This window comes from Solea solea, chromosome 18 (assembly GCF_958295425.1).
Source record: "Solea solea chromosome 18, fSolSol10.1, whole genome shotgun sequence".
NCBI lineage: Eukaryota > Metazoa > Chordata > Actinopteri > Pleuronectiformes > Soleidae > Solea > Solea solea.
Genome location: NC_081151.1, coordinates 23,506,933 through 23,525,415, shown reverse-complemented (window position 1 = coordinate 23,525,415; position 18,483 = coordinate 23,506,933). Strand labels below are relative to the sequence as shown.

Sequence of the window (18,483 nt, the reverse complement as noted above, 5' to 3'; positions counted from 1 at the left end):
TTTCCTCGTCATCTCTGGACTTCTATCTCTCCATCCCTCCCTGCTCTATCCTTCCTTCCTTCATTTGTCCCCGTCATCTCCTTGTTCCACCTTTCCTCCATCCATTCACGCTGTCCTCGCGTCTCCTTCCTTCCATTTGTCCGTGCTTTTCATTTTTCAAGCGTGCTTTCTCACATTCCTCACTCACTTCTTTTCCTCCCCCCGCTCCTCCCTCCCTCCCTCTCTCTCCTTTCCTTCTGTTCCATCCGTTATTACTTCTCCCGCTGCCTTCACTCTCGGTGTCCTCGTCTGCGTAAACACGACAACGAGGATGTGACGGTGGTTTTTAAGGCGCTCGAGACGAACGGGGACAAACGTGGATAAACACTCTGGTGTTAGTGTACATCACTCACACACACACACACACTTTGTTGTTGTTCTCATTCATTATTTCTCTTGACAAAAAAATATCACAAGGAAAGATAGAAAAATGACACACAAACTGACAGCAAGACTAGAGTGGTATCACACACACACACACACACACACAGCAGCCTCTCTGGTGGTAATTACAGCCTACAGTGGTCATGTTGCCTTTTATTTAAGTACAAGATGGAGAATCTCTGATCAGAGCCCATGCGTGTGTGTGTGTTTAAGTTTGTATGTGCGTTCATGCGAGTGTCAGACTGTGTGTGTGTGTGTGTGTGTGTGTGTGTGTGTGTGTGTGTGTGCGTGCGTTATAATGTATAAATGCAAATGAGTGAAATTATATCAAAATGTGGTTTTGATTGTGTGGCTTTGAGTGAGAGCGCAGAGATGGGGGGGGGGGGGGGGGTGTAATTAAGTCAGGACAGAGAGAGAGTGTGTGCGTGTGTGTCAGTGGGCTCATGAGTGTTGTCAGTGTTTATTCTTTGTCCTTGCATAGATGCATTCATTTATATTCATGTGTCAGTCCATATGTCTGTGGCAGTCTGGGTGTATATAGGATATGTGTGTGTGTGTGTGTGTGTGTGTGTGTCTTGTCAGAGCTGAATTCCTTCACCACTCTCCCTTAATGAAAAATAAATAGTCTCCACTGTTTCAGAACAGCTCTTCCATCAGCAGCGACAATGCTTTTATTTTGAAATAAACCCCCTTCACCATCACTCTTCCTGCTGCTCATTTGCATATTCTTTCTTTGTTATCCCTCCTACTAATTTGTGTCGTAAAAAATAAGGATTTATGAAATGAAATAAAAGTTGAGTCACTGTAGGAAACTTACATCACAGTAAGGAAGATCATTTCACTTATTTATGCATCAAATCTACAAAACAAACAAACAACAAGGAAACGTGATAATGATGTGTTTTTATTGAAAACTACCAATAAAACTACTAAAACTACTTCTTAAACAACTACCAACACTACCAATAAAACAACTACTAAAACTACCACTAAAACTACTACACAACTACTAAAACTACTAACTACTACACTACTACTAAACTACCATTAAAACTAATAACAAAACTGGTACACTAAAACAGTGTAAGTGTTGTTTATCACACAGTAAACATACTTTTGACAAACTTCATCACTAAATCCACACAGGACTGAGGCAGAAAAGGCTGTCAATCAAACCGTGGCTCCTCCTTCCTTCATTTTCCAAGCACTTTCTTGAAAAAGTTTGAGGGTTAAACTCACAGACATAATAAACTGAAGTGTGAACATGTGGAAGTGAAGGAAACAAATTCATTTGTCGTCTCTGCAGGCGTTTTCTCGTTAACTTTCCCTGGAAACTTTCATCAAACTCAAATAGTTGTAGGTGTAATCAGGAGCGCGGCTGCTGTATCCATGTTTAACAAGGAAATACAACACAAACCATCTGTGGCTTCAAAACCAACCACGTAATTAAATATTTGAAAAATATCAGGAAGGGAAAATTAAAAGAAGAAGAAGAAGAAGAAGAAGAAGAAGAAGAAGAAGCGCCACCACTATCAATTTCCTCCCCCTCTCTGTCAGTGCATTACAAACGTCAGATTGCCGTCGGCAAAGACACAGAAAGAGCTTGATGTTTTTTAACTGACTTTATAAATTACGTTTTGGAGTGCATTGGCATGCTAATACCTGCCGCCACGGAGAGCAGACAGCGTTAATTATTTCTTATTGGGATCGACGGCGGCGCATATTTGCATATTTCATTTAGCCGTTATAGATGTTGCAGGTGGGAGGGAGGAGACGCACGCACGCACGCACGCGGGAGGGAGGGAGGGAGGGAGACACTTTTCACTCTCGACAACTTCCACATGAAATAATGTGTGTCTTCAGTGAGCGCGTGCGTCTGCAGGAGCGTTGGTTTCTCCTGATTTCACTCATTTCCACATAATTAACTGCGTTAGTCGTCACTCTGACTGTGTTTCAGACTTTTTAACACAAAGAGTTATTTCCCAACAAACAAGCTTCACGTTGTTTTTGTGACATTTAATGCAGTTTTCTTAGTGAGATTTTACTGTGAATGATCTTAATAACGAGACTGCGTTTAACCCTTCTGTGATTTAACATGTGTGCGTCTCATTACTGTAACTCCGAGACCGTTTGTGATCGGTGTGAAAATCCAAAAACTATGGACTGGCGATCTGTGCAGGGTGTGTCTCTGCCGTTTTAATAACGATTAATAATCCATTTTAAGTGCACAGTTTCTACTTTTACTGATTCATATTTTGTAGTTTTATAAATAATCATTCATTGTTTTAAAGCATTTTTACTTCATTAAAAATTGAATGAAGGGATTGAAACGGTATCATCCATTTAAAGCAAAAAGCACACGTCCAAATACACAAATACTTCGTTTCATTGATCATTAATTAATCAGTTTTAGTGTTTTTTTTTATGAATTAAATAGATTTTTGAGCTTCTTAAATGTGAATATTTTCCAGTTTCTTTGCTCCACAAAACAAAGAAATCATTCAAACCCATTCATCCAAAAAATATCGACAAAAATTATTAGTTCAAAATGTGTCAGTTATAATATAAATACAACAGGGGAAAGAAAATAGAAAGAAAACAAAAAGTTTTGGCTCAAAAAATAAACTATTGTCATCTGTTGCAGATTTGAGTTCCACTGGTGTAAGAATCCATACGTGACGTGTTGTGACTGAATCAGACTTCCCTGTGTTTGTAAAAGTAAAAATGAGATTAATTTTTATAACATATAGACATGAATGTTGAATATGTTGAAATATGTAAATATTGTGCATAAATGAATCCCTGATGCTGCAAACTTTCATCTTTAAATACTCGGCTGCCGACAGTGTTGTTGCAGTGTGTGTGTGTGTGAGAGTGTGTGAGGCCGCAGGGCTTTTATGTCACACACACACACACACACACACACACTGACCTGAAAATGCAGCTGGGTGGATCTTAAACCAGGATTAACACCGACTCTCAGATAGATTTTCTCCTTTTTCTTAAAACCATCTTGATAAAGTGACGGTTTAAACTCACTCCAAAAAAAGAAAAAAAAAAAGAAACTTCCGACAACTTTAATCTTAATTTATGTAAAGTGCAGTGTGCCGCGGCGTCTGATTGGCTCTATCAGGAATCAGGCAGGAGTCCAACACTCGGTAATTTGATTTTAAAAACCCGGTAATAACCTGAGGTCAATATTTAAATCACTCAGAGGGGGAGAGACGAGTCGCTCTGCATGTTCAGGATGCTTCAATCTCCACAAACCTGCATCTCCATCAAACCTCACTACTCCTCCTCCTCATCCTCCTCCTCCTCCTCCACTGCATCCCTTTCTCTTTCTTATCCTTATTTCATCCTCCTCTCATTTCCATTACTTTGACACTCAGAATTCTACTCACTCATCATTTGCTGATATCAGAGTCTGTTTCACCTTCACCTCAATAAAAGAATAATAAGAATAAATAAGAAGAATTAATACTTTTTATATGAAAAATACAAGTTTGTTTGTTTTTATAAAAATAAATAAATAAATAAATAAAAATAAAACTCATAAATGTGTCATAAATGTGTGCAACGTTGAACTCAACTTCCTGTTTTTACGACAAAAGTGTACGACAAAATAGTCGCGATTAAATTGTTTAGCTCCACCCACGAGCAAGACCAATGTCAGCGGTGTCAAACTCGCGGCGTGTGGCTTATTTACAAAGATCACTATTATTGTAAACTCTATATAAACTCTTGAACAAATATTATTGTCATTATGGCTGAACAATTACACAAAAAATCTAATATCTTTAAAATTAAGATTTAATATTCAGTCAGACTTTAGATTAGGGAACACGTATTCACCATTAACTAGGTGCTTACTAACATGCATATAAGTCGCATACTAGCCCTTTATTAGTAAATATAAAACACCTTATTTAGGAAAACTCTTTGGCATCCTGAAGTTAACGGTGAAACAAGACGCCGCTTTCTTCTCTGTAGACGTTTCCACGACGAGTGGAAGACGAGAAGAGTGCAACAACGCTTCGGTTGACGGTGATGTGATGGCTCCGCCCACATTGAGGAGGAGCTTTATAGTAACCGAAAACCAACCAAACCGCGTAGAGTCGAGCCGTGCCGCGCCGCAACTGTGTAGAGGAAAAGTTTTTGTAAATTCCGTCAGTGTCAGTGAACGCATCATGTTTATGCTCCTCCATCATTCTCACCTGCTCTCCATCTTTACTCTCCTCTGCTCTCTCTCTCTCTTTTTACCCACAATCCTCGTCTCACCACCTCACCCCACTCTCTCCTCCCCCCTTCCTTGTCTGTGTGGTCCATGGGGTGAAATAGAAGCCTGAGGCCAACAAGCTGTCTCCACCAGCTACACTGATAAGACACACACACACACACACACACACACTAAACATTATTTAACTCAACTCAGACTGTGAGAAGAGCCACATCTGAGGTCACTTATCACTTCCTGCCTGAGAAATTCACACACACACACACACACACACACACACACTCACACTCTGTGTGTGTCAGTAGTTTTGCTGTATGTGCCTTTAAGTGTGTATTCAATATATATACACCTGTGTGTGTGTGTGTGTGTTTCAGCTCTCTAACAGGATTTATGTCCCCCGTGTCCAAAAGAACACGTTCTAATCTCGACCCGTCACCTTTTCCCTCCACAACACCCCCCCCCCCCCCCCCCCACCCCCACCCCCTGAGGGAAAGTGGTACGCTCCAGTCTTCCCCGATTCTTGAAAAGAAAAAATAAGAAATAAGAAATGTACAGTAAGTGTGTGTGTGTGTGTTACAGTGAATCAAAGTCACCTGCAGCAGATAAAGACGTGAGAAAATGTACTCACTTTTATCAAATATCTCTGTGTAATAGTTAAATTCATTAAATTAACATTTTAAGTGATTACATGAGGAAATAATGGGTTTTTTTAAGCATTATTATTGTGTTTTAGGAGAATATAGAAGATTATTTTGTTAGATTTCAGTGTTTCTGTGTGAACTCTGACCCTGTGTGGGCTTTTTAGTTGTTGTTTTTGTCATTAATCTGAGTTTAATCTGCTTAAATAACATTAATTTAATACGAGATATACACACAGACAAAGCCCAGCCTGTTTTTTTCTTTTTCAGAGAGAGAGAAACTTGTTGTTGTGAATCAGATTTGTATCAGATTGATCTGTTTGGAGTAAAACACCAATTCTCTCTCTGTGGAAAAATGAAACTTCATTTAAAACCCTTGAAATTTCATTTTTGCTGTGAGAGACATTTCTGTCTTCAACTCTCCTTCACGTGGGGGTAATATATCGTCTGTCCAAACATGATGACACTTTTATAACATCTGAGTGATGAAACTCCACGGAAACATTCAGATTCAGGAGCCGTCACTGCGTGTGTGTGTGTGTGTGTGTGTGTGTGTGTTACCAGACCAGTCCAATCCCCTGTAATGTGACAGACAAATCCCACTAAGCTGTTAAATATTACACTGCTTTCACACTCGTATTAAACACCTTTCCACCTCGACTCCTCCTCACTCCCTCTCTGTCTGTGTTCACTCGCCCTGAGCGCACACACACACACACACACACACACACACACCTGCACACACACACACACTCTCTCAACCTTTCCTTCATCTTTAATATGCAACAAAACACGACAGATGTCACTTGAAAATCTTCACACATGCACAACAAATCTTTAAAATGCAGCGGCACACAATAATCTACCCTCTCAGTGTGTGTGTGTGTGTATGCGCGTGCGTGTGTGTGCATGTGCATGCATGTGTGTGTGTGTGTGTCCTAATCCCCCGTCTTGTCAGAGTGTTATATATTTGCTGGTATCACTGTATCTCCTCCTCGCTGCCTAATCCCAGAACCTCTCCTCTGATATTTCCTGACATTTACATGAATCGCCGCTCCAGAGAGGGAAGGAGGGAAGGAGAGGAGGGAGGGAGGGAAGGAAGGAGGGGATGGGAGCTTGGAGGTGGAGAGAGAGAGAGAGAGAAATGGGGGATGAATGAAGAGACGTAAAGGTCTGCGAGGCTTTAAACTGAAGAGAACGAGTGAAGAAGGAGACGTGGAGGGATAGAGTGGAAAAGACGATGAAGAGGAAGAAGGGAAGAAGAGGAAGAGTGTGGGGGAAACCTCAGGAATAGAGGGATGAGGATGAGTTTAAGACGGATGTGGGAAGGAGAAACTGGAACTTCTGGAAAGACAGAGAAGGGAAAGGAGGGATGATGTAGAATGAGAGAGAGAGAAAGAGAGGAAACAGGGAGGAAGTGAAGAGAGGATGAGACAGGTGAAGTGCAGAGAAAACTGAAAGATAGAGAGAAAGACAACCAGAGATAAAAGGAAAGTAAGGCTAAGAAAGAAAGAAAGAGAAAGTGAGGGTGATGGATGGGTGGTGAGTGAGAGAGGAGTCAGATGGATGGATGCAGGATGAGAGGAGGCTGATGGATACGTCCGTCTCTCCACTCATCTTTTAACGTCGTTCATTTATACTTTTCATTTTTTTTCACTCGCCGTTCACCGAGAGGAGGAAAGAGAGAGAGAGAGAGAGAGAGAGAGAGAGGGAGGAGAAGGACGAGTGAATGTCACAGGACAGAGGGATGAGACGGAGGAGAGACGGAGGAGAGACGGAGGAGTGTTGGACCTCGTCAGAGTGACAACATATGTTCACACTAATAACAACAAGCTCTTATTGGCACCAGGAGACACACACACACACACACACACAGACACACTGTATTACCCTGCAGAGACTCGTTAAGGCAATGACCTCACACCACACCTGTTGTTGCTACGACGACCACGCCAGCTATTAATTAATAGAAGGTAAGAGACTAACATTGTTCTAGAAACAATGACATGAATTCAAAATCATAAAAAATATAAAACAAGGTCAACATGAGCTTCAATTAACGAGTGTTCACTTTTTAAAGGGACAGTTCAGGGTTTTTACACATAAGACGGATTTTTAGCCACTTTGAATGAAAATGAACGCGTGTTTAAGTCTACAATGACTTTAAGAACCTGATCACGTCTTTATCTCACTGTGAGACGGACTTCTCCAACAGGAAACTGAAGTCTGTAAAACACTCACTCTCACACACCAAACCCCATAGAGAAAATCACTGATTTAAGCTCGCAGGGACACAGGAGCTGCTGGTTCTCTGCTGCCTCGTGTGGTCACTTTGTGTCACTGAGGTCAATCTGAACAAAGGATTTTAAATGCCGAATTGACAAAATAACAACATTTGAACTTAGTGATGGAGGCAGCAGTGGATCAACAACTCCTGTGTGTGTGAGATGTTTAAATCACTGATTTTCTCTATGGGCTTTGGTGTGGGAGAGTGAGTGGTTTACAGACTTCAGTTTCCTGTTGTAAAAGTCTGTCTCACAGTGACATAAAGACGTGAACAACGTCTTTATGTCACTGTGAGACAAAGACGTGAACATGTTCTGAAGACGTCGCAGACTTACACTGACATGGAAAATCTAAAATCTGGAAAACAATTCATACATTTAAAATGTTTATCCTTGCATTACATTTTAAAAGTAAATATACATGAGATATATATATATATATATATATAGTATCTGATGTATGTTGATGTGTATTGTTTTTAATCTATAATTCAGTGAATATATAGAACAAATGTTTGACTTAGATTTTTGCAATTTGATATTTTCCCTCATCCTAATTCTTCTTGAACGTCGTGGGACAGTAATGCATTCATCTGGGCTCCCGTTGTGTGATATAAAGTGAAGTAATTTGATCAGTGTCACTGTCATTAAGCACAGAGCGATAATGGAGTCAGATAAATGTGTCCAAACACGTTAGGGTTTGAGCGTTTGCTGGCGTTGGCGTTGGCCTCATCCAGTGGAATAATTACTGAGCGCCTTGGAGTCGGGTGTGAAATATGTCATTTGCCTCTGCTCTTAATTGCACTAAAAATGAAGATTAAGAGGATGAATTATTGATACAAGTTGGTATTTAATCTTTTGTAATGAATGGTGGATCCGCTGGTGATAAATATTGCACGAGGCTTTATAATTTGATAAATTTATTCCAATTTGCCCTTTATTTTGCCCTTTAGTCAAGGTTACGTTCATTGTAACACACACGCACACACACACACACACAGAGCGAGTGCAGCGTATCTGTAATTTCATCTCCTTTTTTTAAACGCAGCTCCATAAACACACACATAAACATGATGCCCTTCGCTGACCTTGCAGTCACACACACACACACACAGTAATTAGTCCATGCATCTGATTGTCATTAAAGAGCACTAGCAGATAATGAACACACAGTAAAGCCACGTTCTGGGATTTTTTTTCTTTTTTACTGCGGAACTTATTGTTTATTTCCTCCATAAAATCATCGGCGCGTCTCACGACTCCATCGTCCAAAACACGGCAGAGTCGTGTCGCGGTTAAAACGCTGTTAAGTGCAAACGGTCAGAGGCGAGAGGAGAGGAGAGGAGAGGAGAGCAGAGGAGAGGAGAGGAGAGGAGGAACGATGTGAACACTTCCTCTCATGATTATCCTGTTTAAAACAACAGAGAGTCACAATATTATTGTGATAACTGTAAAAACTGTGCTTTAAACTCTGTATTTATTCATCAAACATCTCCGTGTCCACTTGTCTGTCAATAAACTTGAGTTTTAAGTTTAATCCAAAATTTAATCCAAAGTTGCGATTTAAATCACTTTAAAACTAGATTCTAAGTCTAATTTTAACAGTTTTACAATTTGAACCTGGTTAAATATTTTAGTTTTTGAATTAAACTTCAATTGAAACAAATAAATAGTTTATTCCTGCATTCATTTGTGTGTTTTACATTATTAAAGAAGATAAATGACTCTTAAACCATTCATCACTTCACACAGGGTTAGTGGAATACACGTGTAAAGCTGTTCTTTGTTGAAATACACTGGGATCAAAGTCAGAGTACAAGTGAGCGCCCCCTGGTGGCAGATAATGACTTCCTGTGCCTTTAAAAACATGTCAGGTAACTTGAGGAAGTTCTTCTGTTGTTGAGAACAAACATGAACTAAATAATTCACACCTTCACAGAAGTATATGAAGCATGTGTGTGTGTGTGTGTGTGTGTGTGTGTGTGTAATAATTCAGCAGCTTCACACCTCAGGTTGTTGTTTGGAGGTTTTACGGATCAAAGCTTTAAGTGCAGAGGGAGATTCACACGGATAATGAATGGACTGTTAATGTGCTGTGGCCAGGCAGCTAATGGACACACACACACACACACACACACACACACACACATACACGCGCACACACACACACACACACATGCACGCACACACACACACACACACAGAGTAAGGTATTAGCTGGTTAATGGCTGTCACTGTTGACTGATCACAGTGATCAAGCTGCTGCAGCTCTAATTGCAACTAAACAATCTGAAAACTACCAGAGTCAAGTCCTGTGGAGGAGGAGGAGGAGGAGGAGGAGGAGGAGGAGGAGGAGGAGGAAGGAGAAGGGAGACGAGGGAGCGGAAGAGAAGGAGAAGAGGAAGAGGAGGAGACCAGGTTAAAAGAGGGTTTGAAAGGAGACAAGATTCAAAAAGGAGGTAGATTGGAGGATAAGGAACCATAAAAAGGAGTCAAGGATGGATGTGAGGAAGGATGGAAGAGGAACTGAACTGTGTTGTCAAAGGGGGGAAGTGAAGGATGTGAGGAAATCCTCAAAGTCACTGTGACCACAGACGTCTCCAAATGTCTGAGTTTTAAAATTCATTTTTATTTAAAATGATGTGAAATATCATCACAGATGTCTTTTGTGTTGACTCCATGGCAACACAAAGCTCTGTAAGTGTGTATGTGAGGGTGCAGGGCTTGATTTTATTGTGCTATAATTTTTATTTGTATTAAAAAAAAAGTGCAGCCTTATGTTTTTGTTTGTTTCCAAACCAACTTTGTTCTGTTGGTTTAAGGTTTAAGGTCAGTTTTCAGATGCAGACAAATTTATTTATTGATCCCAACAAGAGAAGAATTCATTTGCAGCTTATAGCAGTGCTCTCTCACGCACACACACACACACACACACACACACAAACACACAAACACCACCTGCGTCAGTGGCAACAGATAAGAAGGACTTACTTTCACAATAAAAGTTTGCGTTTTTTGTAACGGGACAGCTGTTATAACGCCATCCAGAGGCCACAAGAGTAAATTCACTGAGATGTCTGATCACGCAAGAGACAGAGAGAGATAGAGAGAGGGAGGTGGAGTCCCTCTTTTAAAATCAGCTGATTATAATAAATAAAAATAATCAGCTGATGCGATGAATTTTAACACAAAAAATGGAAAACAAAGCGAGCGAGGATCAGTCACTTCATCAAGACGTGAGCTGAAGCTCATGATCCCAAACTGAGAGAGAGACAGAGAGGGCGCCCCTGGTGGCAGATGAGGAAAGGTTACAGTCGATGATTTTAGAAAACAATAATGTTGAGTGCAGACTGAATTCAAATCAGTGAAGAAATGAACAGAGCAACAACGAAAACAAGCAGAAGAGAGAGAGAGAGAGAGATGACATCTAATTTTCCAAAGTCAAGCTAATTAACCAGCAGCCAATAAGAAATGAAAATCCAATCAGGAAGTTAATTGAGAGCCAATAGAAACAAGGCTGCTGAAAATGAATGGAAGTCAATGCATGGTGTGTGTGTGTGTGTGTGTAAGATAACATGAGTCATCTGTCAGGAAATGATTGGATCAGAAGTTAAAGAATAAAAGATAAAAACCAGATGAAGAGAATCACAGAGAAATAAAAACATTTTCTTACCTTGAGGTCGTCCGCGGTGCACGGAGGCTGCCGAGCGGCCGGCGGCTCGGCGGGTGCCACAAAGAGCTCCTGTGATTGGCCGGTGTAGAGGAGGCGTGACTGAATGCAGCGGAGGGCGCGGAGCATCCAGCCATGTTGGCGCCGGATCTGCCGCTGAAGCTGATCCCACTGACTGGAAACCATCTGGAGGATTTCCTTCAGACCTGCGGGGCCACAAACACACGGACGACACGGACCTCGTTGTTATTATTGTTATTCACGTGGTTTCACAGGTTTTCACTGCTCATCCTCACTTCCCTGTTTACGTTCAGACGCACTTTCATCACATATGAAGGGTTATTTATCTACAGACAAACCAACACGGATCTCAGCAGAGTCCTGAGGAAAGTAGCAAAGCAAACAGGAAGTGAAGAAAAAGCTCACTGAATTTTAAGAGAATAAAACCTCTTCCAAGGTCAAATTACTTGTATTGTCCATCTTCAAGCTTTTCTAGCATCTCAACAGCTGTTGAACTCAAAATCATTGTTTCACTCCTTTTATGTAAATGAAGGGTGCTATTTATACTATAAACAACAATTTCTTTCTTCTAACCCAGTAGTTTCTGTCCACTATTTTCTCCATTAATCGATGATTTATGTTGATCAGTGTTTGTCAAACTTTGTCTTGATTTTGTCCACAAACTAAAACAAATCCGTTGTATAAGGATTTCTTTGTTTTATGGAGCAAAGAAAGCAGAAAATATTCACATTTAAGAAGCTGAAAAATCACACAAAGTGGTTTGAACTGTTTTAAAGATGTAGTCATTTATAAATAATTGATTATTTGTCTCAAAATAAGGAAATGATCAAAAAAATGTTGATTTTCTTCAATAAAAGGTGTTGTTGAAGCTTCAAAATATCAAAAAAGTCTCTTAGAAATACTTTTATTTTCCACCTAAAAACGTCTTGTCGTTCTTTTACTAGCAGACATTGTCTTTATATTTGTTTGTCAAACCTGGAAATAATGAGGTTCTCAAGCGTCTTGTTTTTGTCCACAAACAAAAAATAAAAAACCAAAGTGCTTAACGGGGTTAAAGGCACAGCAACATAAAAATAGGGAGACGGGCCTTCACGTTGGCGATGAGACCGCCGAGATTCATGTTTGTCAGATTTGGATTAAAAGCACTGTCAAAGTGGTTTGAATGATTTCTTTGTTTTATGGAGCTAATAAAGTGGGAAAATATTCACATTTAAGAAGCTGAAAAATCACTCTAACTGGGTTTAATTATTTAAAAAAACAACGTTGGTGATTCATTTAGTAGTCGACTAATATTCGAGGAATCACGGCAGTCCCACCTCCCTCTCTCGCTCAAAAATTTGAGAAAATATTAAGTTTTATTGAATGTTTTTGCCCACTGGCTTTCCTTCCTGCTCTCTCTCTCTCTCTCTCTCTCTCTTCATCTTCATCTCTCTCTCTCTCTCTCTCTCTCTTCATCTTCATCTCTCTCTCTCTCTCTCTCTCGCAGACGTTCATATGAGTTCTCTTCACTGAAGGTCACTCTGTTAATCCTAATATTAATAATGAATGGAACAGAGTTGAGGCTGGGTTATGATGGCCACCAGTGTGTGTGTGTGTGTGTGTGTGTGTGTGTGTGCGTGTACCTGACTGGTGGCAGGTGATGACGGTGAGCAGCGCTCGTCCTTCCTCCACGATGTTCTCCTTCAGAGCGCTGTGACCGTCCACGTTCAGCTTGAAACTCTGAAACACATCAATCATCATCAAACCATTCAACATTTTTTAAGCATATGGTTGATATACAGGACATTTTTGGACGTATACTGGGCAGCAGTACATACTAGTAATGTGTGTGGATGGATGAATGGATGAATGGATGAATGGATGAATGACCCTGAGGCGATGTTGGGAAACACTCCAGTCAGATCTCTGAACATCATTACAGCCCTTTCTGATCTGGCTCTCGCTCTCTCTCTCTCGCTCTCTCTCTCTCTCTCTCTCTCTCTCTCTATGTGTGTGTGTTAGTGGGTGTGCGTGTGTGTGTGTGCGTGTGTGTGTGTGTGTGTGTGTGTATATAAGCCTCAAGGTGCTCAAACCTCGAGACTTAACCACTTCTGACATCCTGCTGTGCTGCTGTGGGACAAGCTGCACACACATTATTAACACACACACACGCACACACACACGTCCCTTGATAGAATTATGTCTGTGTGTGTGTGTGCGTGTGTGCGTGTGTGCTTGTGTGTGTGCGACTCCTCTGTAGCTCCACATTGTTGTACAACGATTCATACAAATATTTGAATTTAAAAAACATACAGAAAATAAAAATAATATTCTCGTCTTTCCCAGCATGTGTGTGGGGTGTGGCCCATTGGTGGTCGGTGGAGGTATTACAGGTGGACAATATTTTTACGCATTTTCTGACATTTTTTAAAGCACACGACTAATCGATTAATGGAGAAAATAGTGTAAATAAAGTTATAAAGACAAATGAAATGACGAGGAAAGTTTTTAGGTGGAAAATTAAAGTTTCTGTCATTTATATTTTCTACTTTCTGTCATTTTTCAGCTTCTTAAATGTGAATATTTTCTACTTTGTAATTTTCAGCTTCTTAAATGTGAATATTTTCTAGTTTCTGTGATTTTTCAGCTTCTTAAATGTGAATATTTTCTACTTTCTGTGATTTTTCAGCTTCTTAAATGTGAATATTTTGTAGTTTCTGTCATTTTTCAGCTTCTTAAATGTGAATATTTTCTAGTTTCTGTCATTTTTCAGTTTCTTAAATGCCGGTTTTTAAGACATTTTCTGGACCAAACCTTAACCCCATCTATCGAACGAGAAAATAATAGTTAGCTGCAGCTTGAGTTAAATAAAAGGTTCAGAAACGTTTTTCGTACATTTTCACCTACAAAATAACCGCTGGAATCACTTCATTATTCATAAACGAGGACAATTTGTGGTTGATTTGTATGATTCTCTCGCACAAACTCAAAGTTGTCGTTTGTGATGATGTGAAGAAGAAAATACTTTTCGTCCGACACATTTTTCCTCTGAGACTCGGCTCCGGGTCGACTCGTGTCTCAGACACTCGTCTGTCTGCGCTGAGCTGAGCTGAGGGTCACATGAGCATCAGTCAACACATGACAAGGTCAGACCTCCACACCACCAATATACCAATATTTATGGAGCAGGATACACACTGTGGAGACGGATGGGACGACGCATTTTAATCCCTCACACACACACACAGAAGCCCCCCCACACACACACTGAGGGTCTGCAGCCACGGCAGCGATTAGGGGATAAAAATACCGTCTGTAAGCAATGATTAATGCCATTATTGATTTTTTTTTCCCCTCTTAAATATAAGAAAAATACTTAAAAGCAGAGGAAAAAATGTAATGAGTCAAAATGTATGCTTTATATCAACTTATATGAAATATGGGAACAGCAAAAAAATCTTCATGTATGACAAATAAATGATGAATGCAGTGACGCCAAAGTTACAGTTTTCTTTGACTTGGTGTGGGAGAGTGAGTGGTTTACAAACTTCAGTTTCCTGTTGGAAAAGTCTGTCTCACAGTGAGATAAAGCGGCGACATCAAAGGCAACAAAAGAACAACACATATTGTGAAGTTGAGCAGGACAATTTACGATTATATCTGCATTTTCTATTCTTTAGTTACACAGATGTATTGATTCTATGGTGTCTTGTAATATATACTAAATATCACAGAATGACTGTGTCGTGATAGGATCTTTATCGCAGGTCGTGCATCACGTGTTGTCTATACTTGTTAAAATATGTAACAGATTCCATTTGTGATTAAAGAGTTAAGGACTGTGTTGTTGAGAAGCAGCTTTACAGGATGTGAGCAGATAGCAGTGACACTGTGCGCCTTACACGTTACATTTCACAGATAAACAATAAAATATCACTCTGAAATCCAAACCAGCAGCTACACCTCTTCAGAAAACCCCACCACCACCACCACCACCACCTCCATACATCAACATTCTCCAAATAAAACATGACTGTGTGCATTCTGCCATCATTACCGCCTCGCGAACCTCGTAAATTACTCCAAATCTCACGGCTGATTGAGTAATTTTACAGACTCGGAGGCCGCCGTGCCCCGCGTAATTCCCAGATAAGCTGGTGAAATACCTCACAGCTAATAAACATAAAGTACATCTATCAGCGGCGGAGGAAAACACGGCGTGACTGCCTGCGCCTCAGCCGGAGGAGGCCCGGCCCATGTTAGGAATGAATTAGGTGGCGCAGATTAGCCGGGCTATCGCGGCGAGCGATCGTATTTCAGCGCCTCGTTTTCCACCAGCGATTCGCCTCCGTTTCCTCCGTTTAATATATGAAGAGCACAGAATCGATAAGAGTAGAACAGCCAGCCAGCCATCAATCACGGTGGCGATAAGGCATGCAGAGCAGCTCTGCTTTTATGCGCGTCAGACAACAGGGCTGTGTTTATGTATTTATGTGTCTGTGAGACGCAGAGACACTCACACACACTGAGAGAGAGACACACAGAGAGAGGTGTGTGAGAGGGAAATAGAGACAATCAGGCAGAGTAGAAAAGACTGTGTGGCGTCTCCTTTAAAGAAAACTCATTGTTATGGATGTTTTTGAGGACATTTCAAGCACTTCAATCAGCAAGATTAACTCAGTGACTGAGATTACGGGTTGTGACAGATCACTCCATTACTACCGTGTCTGTTTTTCTATTTTAATATCTGTTTGTTGTGTATTTTTTTAGTGTCTCACATTGGTGTAAAGTGTCTTTTGCATAAGTTAAAGGCACTATATAAATAAAAGATATTATTGTTATCGTTATTAAAATGATGGATGGCCCTTTACAGCTGTTTGGTGTATCTTTATAAGCCAGTGTTCTCTAAACCTTTTACATACAGTATATGAATTTGTGCATCATAAAAATTTTCAAAGCCGAATAATACAAAATAAGAATTAGAACTTAGTGATGGAGGCAGCAGTGGATCAAAAACTCCTGTGTGTGGTTTACAAACTTCAGTTTCCTGTTGGAAAAGTCTGTCTCACAGTGAGATAAAGATGTGAACATGTGACATAGATATCGTAGACTTTAACTGACATTACATTTTATTGTCCCAGTCTTTTGTTAGACGGACTTTTCCAACAGGAAACTGAAGTTCATAAACCACTCACTCTCCCACACCAAAGCCCATAGAGAAAATCAGTGATTTTAACATTACAGCACACAGGAGTTGTTGATCCACTGCTGCCTCCATCACTAAATTCAAATGTCCTATTTTGTATTATTCGGCATTAAAAATCCTTCATTCTGATTGACCTCAGTGACACAAAGTGACCACACGAGGCAGCAGTAGACCAGCAGCTCCTGTGTCCCCCGCGAGCTAAAATCACTGATTTTCTCTCTGGACCTTGGTGTGGGAGAGTGAGCCTCAGGAAAACATATGAGGTCAAACTCCGTATGAAGTGCAGTTATAGTGACAGGTGAGCCTCGTCTCATTTTAAGGTGAAACTGTTGCATGTTGAAGGCAGCAGGTGGATTTGAGGACAGTCAGTACTGCCCTAAAGAGGCACAGCTCCCTGCTCTAATTAGCATACACACACTCACACACACACACACACACACACACACAGTGGGCTGGGAGACAAGCGGCTTCAAAGCAAAAAGCGAGTGAATCAGATTACCTGTTAGCATTAGCATATTAGCCCGGAGCACTGGGGTAGGATGGCATCAGAAGCCTACCTAATGTTTTAGCACTGGGACATTAGCGAGACGCTAAGAGGTTCAGTGACGCTGATGCGCAGATGACATTGAGGTTTGACATTGAGATCGTACACACACACACACACACACACAGCAGCCAGGCTCAGGTTGATGAGACATGATCTGATCAAAGAGTCTTTGTAATAATGATGATCAAATTGTCTCCATTCAGACAGAGCAGAGAGAAGCTACTGCAGTACAGTGGTATTCCCTCAGGGTGTGTGTGTGTGTGTGTGTCCTCTCTCTCCTCTGCTCTCTATTTTCCTGTTTTTTTATATTAACTAATAAAAGCATGGAGCAATTTTCAGTGTCTCCTTCATCTTTTCACATCATCCTTCCCTCCCTTCTCTCGTCCCTCTACCTCACTCCTTCTCTGATTTTATCCCTCTTTTCTCTCTCTCTCTAGCATCCCTTCCTCTCCTCGTCCTCCTCATGTCTTTCACTCCTCTCGTCCACATGATTCCGTCTTTATGGGCACAATAAAACCAGCACAAATCTAAAAATATACTGTAAGAACAAACTCAACCTTGTCTCTGAAAAATGAAGCTCCCGCCAAACTAAAGTGCAGCCACAGTTATTCTGCTTCCGTCAGAGGAAATGTTGTATTTAAGTATCAACAGACGTGCATGTCAATGAATGAATGAATGAATGAATGAATGAATGAATGAATGTGAAAAGGTTTGGGCACAAAAAAAGCATGTGTTTCTGTAAAGATCGTGGTTTCAACATTCTTTCCATGAAAAATGTCTCAATAAAGTAAAAAAAAAAACAACACACTATTGTTTCAAAGAAAGGAACAGTTATCGTAAGACAAGTGTCAGTTATACTTTCTGGAGCCTAGAGGGCGCAGCAGAGCACTAAACTGAGGACAAAAACATACCCTATGAAGCATCATTTAGGAAAAATATTGCATTGGAACGAGCGCTAAACAATTTCAGTAAAAATCTTTTTTCACAAAAAAGTGATTTGTGATATAACCTTTGAAGTTAAGCCTGACTTCAATATTGAGCCACTGAATTGGCACAGAAGCAAAGATGATCACGCACGATCAAACTGCGGACCTTCTCTAATTGCGTCGTTTTTAAATTGCGATTTTTTCTTTTGTTTCAAACTGATGAATTGTCGAGGTCTAATTAGAAGCCGTCGTCCTGTGCGGGTAGTTTTCAAAAACAAAATGAAAACGACTCCATACTTGTCGCTAAATGAGAAAGATATTACATTTATTTTGCAATTACTCATGAGAAAGTCATTTGCGACTGTTTTAATTTCTTGGACGACACCCAGAAAACACACACACACACACACACGCGTGACGACAGAAACGCAGACACGAGGCGAATCCTCCGGTCACATGTTTCAGGCGGACATTTTGGTTCATATACCCGTATCTCCACATAATCAATGTTCTCAGATTTTGCTGTGAAGCAGTTGCTGGACCCTTCCACCTCC

At 40.6% G+C, this 18,483-nt stretch overlaps 1 protein-coding gene across 3 annotated transcripts in view; it reads right to left on the bottom strand.

Moving 5' to 3' along the window:
• The window catches only part of akap6 (A kinase (PRKA) anchor protein 6), a 136,914-nt gene that overhangs the window by 75,225 nt on the left and 43,206 nt on the right, over positions 1–18,483 (bottom strand). For all 3 annotated transcript variants that reach the window (XM_058614780.1, XM_058614778.1, XM_058614779.1), the window contains 2 exons: positions 12,894–12,990; positions 11,254–11,456 (listed from right to left, as the gene is read on the bottom strand). In XM_058614780.1, coding sequence (XP_058470763.1) covers positions 11,254–11,456; positions 12,894–12,990 — 300 coding nt within the window. The remainder of the gene's footprint in view (positions 1–11,253; positions 11,457–12,893; positions 12,991–18,483) is intronic.